At 64.3% G+C, this 6,000-nt stretch overlaps 1 protein-coding gene across 1 annotated transcript in view; it reads right to left on the bottom strand.

Moving 5' to 3' along the window:
* SEZ6L (seizure related 6 homolog like) overlaps nucleotides 1–5,427 on the bottom strand; it is a 49,691-nt gene extending 44,264 nt beyond the window's left edge. Inside the window, 1 exon segment of the mRNA XM_054173057.1 lies at nucleotides 5,235–5,427. Coding sequence (XP_054029032.1) covers nucleotides 5,235–5,301 — 67 coding nt within the window. The 5' untranslated portion in view covers nucleotides 5,302–5,427.
* Nucleotides 5,428–6,000: the final 573 nt, after the last annotated feature.

Consider the following 6,000-nt stretch of genomic DNA (forward strand, 5'->3'; position numbering starts at 1 on the left):
TCCCTCCATGGCCCTCTGTATCTCATTGCATCCTTCTGCAGCCCTCTCCCTCCATGGCCCTCTGTATCCCTCTGCATCCTTCTGCAGCCCTCTCCCTCCATGGCCCTCTGCAGCCCTCTGCATCCTTCTGCAGCCCTCTCCCTCCATGGCCCTCTGTATCCCTCTGCATCCTTCTGCAGCCCTCTCCCTCCATGGCCCTCTGCAGCCCTCTGCATCCTTCTGCAGCCCTCTCCCTCCATGGCCCTCTGCAGCCCTCTGCATCCTTCTGCAGCCCTCTCCCTCCATGGCCCTCTGTATCCCTCTGCATCCTTCTGCAGCCCTCTCCCTCCATGGCCCTCTGTATCCCTCTGCATCCTTCTGCAGCCCTCTCCCTCCATGGCCCTCTGCATCCCTCTGCATCCTTCTGCAGCCCTCTCCCTCCATGGCCCTCTGCAGCCCTCTGCATCCTTCTGCAGCCCTCTCCCTCCATGGCCCTCTGTATCTCATTGCATCCTTCTTCAGCCCTCTCCCTCCATGGCCCTCTGTATCCCTCTGCATCCTTCTTCAGCCCTCTCCCTCCATGGCCCTCTGTATCTCATTGCATCCTTCTTCAGCCCTCTCCCTCCATGGCCCTCTGCAGCCCTCTGCATCCTTCTGCAGCCCTCTCCCTCCATGGCCCTCTGCAGCCCTCTGCATCCCTCTACATCCCTTTGCATCCCTCCCTACCCCTCAGCACCTCTCTGCATCTCTCCCATCCCTCTGCCTCTGCATCCCTCCTTGTTCCTTTGCATCCCTCCACTTTTCCTTGGGGAAGCCCAGAGGTGCCCTGCCACACCTCTGGGCAGCTGAGAATCACACAGCTGTTGAGGTTGGGGGAGAGCTTGTTGATCATCCAGTCCAGCTGCTCACCCAGAGCTCACAGTCCCACCACTGCTTCCAAGCCCCTGCCACTAACCCACATCCCTCAGCAGCACATCCATGTGTCTCTTAAACACCTCTAGGGATGGTGACTCCACCACCTCCCTGGGCAGTGCCTGAGAACCCTTTCTGGGAAGAAATTGTCCCTAATATCCAAGCTGGACCTCCCCTGGAGCAGCTTGAGGCCGTTTCCTCTTGCCCTGTCACTTGTTGCTGCCCAGCGCTGCCCTGACACACCTCTGGGCATCCCCGGAACTGCTGAGGCTGGAAGGCACCTTGGAGATCAGCAAATCAAACCACTGCACCCCACCCCCGGGCTGCGTTTCTGCTCCAGGAAGCATTTGCTGGTCTCATCACAACCTCTAGTGGACACTGGTCCACATGGCCACCACCACACCACCTCCGCTATAGATGTGTTGAGAAACCCTGGAGCTCCTCGGGCGTCTAGCTGCACCCCCAGGGTCATCCCCGGGGGCCAGAGCTTTGCCAAACACCAGTCCTGGGCTGAGCCCACTTGGGCAGTGCTGGCAGAGGAGGGCAGTGCAGGCAGTAGAGGTAGTGGAGGCAGTACAGGGCAGTGTGGGCACTGCAGGAAGCACAGGCAGTGCAGGCAGAGCAGAGAGCACAGGCAGTGCAGGTTGTGCAGGCAGTGCAGGCATCACAGACAGTGTAGGCAGAGCAGGTAGTTCAGACAGTGTAGGCAGTGCAGACAGTGTAGGCAGAGCAGACAGTACAGGCAGAGCAGGCAGCACAGGCAGTGCAGGCAGTGCAGGCAGTGCAGGCAGTGCAGGCAGAGCAGCTAGCACAGGCAGTGCAGGCAGCGCAGGCAGTGTAGGCAGCACAGGCAGTGTAGGCAGCACAAAGCAGTGCAGGCAGCACAAAGCAGTGTAGGCAGCACAAAGCAGTGCAGGCAGCACAAAGCAGCGTAGGCAGCACAGGCAGTGCAGGCAGCACAGGCAGCACAAAGCAGTGCAGGCAGCACAGGCAGCACAGGCAGTGCAGGCAGCACAGGCAGCACAAAGCAGCGTAGGCAGCACAGGCAGTGCAGGCAGCACAGGCAGCACAAAGCAGTGCAGGCAGCACAAAGCAGCGTAGGCAGCACAGGCAGTGCAGGCAGCACAGGCAGCACAAAGCAGTGCAGGCAGCACAAAGCAGTGCAGGCAGCACAGGCAGTGCAGGCAGCACAGGCAGCACAGGCAGTGCAGGCAGCACAAAGCAGTGCAGGCAGCACAGGCAGCACAGGCAGTGCAGGCAGCACAGGCAGTGCAGGCAGCACAAAGCAGTGCAGGCAGCACTGCTGCCCTTTTTCTGCCCGCAGCTGCCAGCCTGGCCACGTCCTGCCCTCCTCACGCTGATGTCTGTGCTCCTTGCCGGCTGCTGCCTGGGTCTGCTGGCACCATCCCCGGGGAAGGGAAGTGCCTCCAGTGCCAGCTCTGCCGCCTGCTCCGTGCCGGGGGTGGGTGTAAGGGGCGCTGAGAGGCTTCCACACCTCCCTCTGGATCTCGCACGGCGCCACCAGCCTGGAGCACCGAGGTGCCACCAGCTGAGCAGCCCATGGGCGCAAGTCATGCGGAATCAGTTGTTTCCTGCAAGAAGGAACGGAAAGAGGAGGCAGATGGAGCTCAACAAACCTCCTCGCTGCAGGGGCTGCTCCTGCTCCCCCTCACAGTTTGGGAACAGCGGGGTTTGCTGCTCTGGACCCCATCTGGGACCTCCTGCAGGCAGACCAAGCCGCCTCCCCCAGGCACGGGGAGAGCGGCCACGGCACCGCCGGCTCCGGCAGCTTGAGCTTTCACAGCAATAATTCACCAAACCTCGCGGAGGGTCAACTATTCATCAGCTCCCTCTCTGCCAAGAGGAGCTCAGCACGCTGTGTTCTCCTACCCTGAGACTGATGACACATTCTGCGTGCCAGGAGGACCAAATCCTGCTCCTGAGGAGCTTCTGCTCCCAGCGGCTGCCTGCGACTGGGGCGTGAGCTGGCGGCGGAGCGGTGAGCCCCACGCTGGGTCCTGCACCTGCTGAGTTTGGGTGCCCAGCTCCCCTGGTCCCCCCAGCAGCAGCACGGGGGCTGCCTCTGAATGCACACATCTCCTGCAGCAGCTCAGCCTGGACGTTAGTGCAGCCCCCCTCGGGAGAAACGGGATGAGAGCGACCGCGGATGGGGGCTTCGGCCCTGACCCCTGCACACGCCCCTGCGTGGACTCGTGTGGAACACAAAGCCATGTGGGTGAGGGACAGCACGGTCACCTGTGCCCACTCCTGCATCCTCAGCCAGACAGAAGGGTGGCTCTGTGACACAATTCCCACATGCAGAGCTGGGTTTGAGACCAAACAGGCGAAGTGTTCAGCACAACCCGGCCAGGGGAGCAGGGCCAGGGGCCGGGCAGGCAGCGCCACGGAGCTGCTGGCGTCGGGAGTCCTTCATCTTTGCTAGGAACGAATCTCAGCCCCTGGGCCCTGCACAGCACTGCAGCACCGGCAGTGCTGGCCTCTCCTGTTCTCCTCTGACCAGCCTGCAGCGGCAACCACAGACAGCAGCTTGCCAAAACCTGGCTGCCTCATCCCTGCAGCCAGCAGCTCACCAAACCCTCATCCCTGCAGCCAGCAGCTTGCCAAAACCTGGCTGCCTCATCCCTGCAGCCAGCAGCTCACCAAACCTTCATCCCTGCAGCCAGCAGCTTACCAAACCCTCACCCCTGCAGTCAGCAGCTTACCAAACCCTCACCCCTGAAGCCAGCAGCTCACCAAAACCTGGCTGCCTTATCCCCACAGCCAGCAGTCCACCAAAAGCATTGTCCCCCTAGCCAGCAGCTCATCAAACCCTCATCTTTGTAGGCAGCAGCTCACCAGACTCAATAGACCTTGGCCCCACAGCCAGCAGCTCACCAAACCCCTCATCCCCCCACCAAAACCCATCTTCTTTGGCCCACTGGCCAGCAGCTTACCAAAACCTGGCTGTCTTGCCAGCACAGAGAGCAGGTCACCAAGCCCCTTGGCCCCATGGCCAAGAGGTCACCAAAACCCTAGACCCCACAGCCAGCAGCTCACTGAAATCCTTGGCCCCACAGCCTGCAGGTCAACAAAAGCCTCGGCCTCCTGGCCAGCAGCTCCTCAAAGCCCATCTGCTTCATCCTCACACCCAGATGCTCACCAAAACCTGATCTCCAGAGCCAGCAGCTCACCACAACCCTCGGTCCCATGGCCAGCAGCTCACCAAAGCCCTGGCCCCCCACAGCCTCGCAGCTACAGCAGACCCTGGCACCAGCTGAAGCATCTTGAAGCACATCATTAGTTGGCAGCAACTTTGCCAAGTCACCTGCAGCCGGGTCCTGGGAGCCCGGTTCTTGGGTTTGTCACCACCGTGGTGTGAGAGGGAAGGGATTTGCATGGAAATGTGACCTGCATGAGACAAACACACAGCCCCCAGGACGACATCCACCGCCCCACGGCCACCCCTGGGTGCCCAGGCCAGTGGGACGGCAATGCCGGCAGAGATTAGGCACCCTGGGCGGGGGGCACCAAGGGCTGGGGATGCCAGGGACTGGGGATGCCAGGGCTGGGGACACTGGAGGTGGGAACAGTGTGGACTGGGGAGACTGAGGGACACCAGGGGCTGGGGACCCTGGGGCTGGAGAGACTGTGGGCTTCAGATACTGGAGGGCTTTCAGGCACCGAGGGCTGGGGACACTGAGGGTTAAGGTTACCAGGGAATTTAGGACAGCAGAGGGGCTGGGGACATCGGGGGCTGGGGACACTGGGGGTCTTGGAACATGGGGATTTGAGGACACGGGACTTGAGGACACGGGGGATGGGGACACCGGGGGTCTGGGGACACCGGAAGACTTAGGGCACCGGGGCTTGGAGACGCGGGGACTGGGGAGACGAAGGATGGGGACACAGGGCTGCTGTCCCCGCAGGAGGGAGTCGGAGGGTCCTGCACGGCTTCCCGGGAGGACCCGGCCCCCGCTCGCAGCCGGTTCCCCGTTCGCTGCTGGTTCCGGTTAGGACGCGGCTCCCCGGGGCGGCCCCGGCAGGACTCGGCGGCAGGAGCTGTCCGCCCCCCGGTGCTGAGCCACCGCCGTCCCGCCGGGCCCCGGTGCCGCTACCGGTGCCGGTACTGCTCTCTCCCAGCAATAAGTTTCATCCCGGCCCGGAGAGCAGCAGAACCGGGGGATGGTGCGGGATCCCCGGTTAGGGGTGGCACAGCCGGTTGCAGCAGCCCCTCTCGGTGCGACTCCCTTCATCCCCGCTCGATCCCTCCCCGCCCTCCCCGAGTCCGGCAGGCGCAGGGCCCGGGCTGCCGTGCCGGGGAAGCCCCGCTCTGCCCTGCTTACCTGGTCGCGGTGCCACGGGGGTGCCCAGCAGCAGGGCGAGCAGACAGAGCCCGCGGGGCCCCGGCATCGTGCGGCGGCGGCGGCTGCAGCGGCAGCGGCGGAGCCTCCCCGCTGCGAGCCGAGCCGAGCCCAGCCGAACCGAGCCGAGTCCAGCCGAACCGAGCCGAACTGAGCCGAGCCCAGCCCAGCCGAGTGGGGCCGGGCCGGAGGGCGGGGGCCGGGGCCGGTGCGGGGGAGCGGCGGAGGGCGGAGAGGAGCCGAGAGGAGCGGAGAGCGGCGGAGAGGAGCGGAACGAGCGGCGGGGGAGGGCTCCGGCAGCCGCTCCGGCCCCGCCCGCAGCCCCCCCGGCCCCCCCCCCCCCCCCCCCCCCCTCCGGCTCGCCCCTGCTCGCCCCGGTCCGGGGCTCCCCGCAGCTTCCCCGCTCCTACGGTTTCCACCCCCCGGCTTCCGCCGTTCCTCCGGTTTCCCCCGCTCCTAGCTCCAGGAACGCCAGTGTGTTCCCCCGCAGCCTGGGCAGGGCTCCCCACTGCAGGCCCCCGCCCAGTCTGTGCCCAGTGTCTTGTGCCACCTCACTGTCCCTTGTCCCCAAACTCCCCATAGCATCCCAAACCCCTTTCAGCATCCCAACCTCCCCCCAGCATCCCAATTCCCCCCGGCCCCTCCTGCCCCACTGCTCAATCCCAGCCTTCCCCCCTTTCCCTCCCCTCAGGCTTCCCCACAGCAGGCAGTGAATGGGGCAGTGGTGCTATGGAGGAGCCGACACACG

Source organism: Dryobates pubescens, chromosome 25 (genome assembly GCF_014839835.1).
Source record: "Dryobates pubescens isolate bDryPub1 chromosome 25, bDryPub1.pri, whole genome shotgun sequence".
NCBI classification, from domain to species: domain Eukaryota; kingdom Metazoa; phylum Chordata; class Aves; order Piciformes; family Picidae; genus Dryobates; species Dryobates pubescens.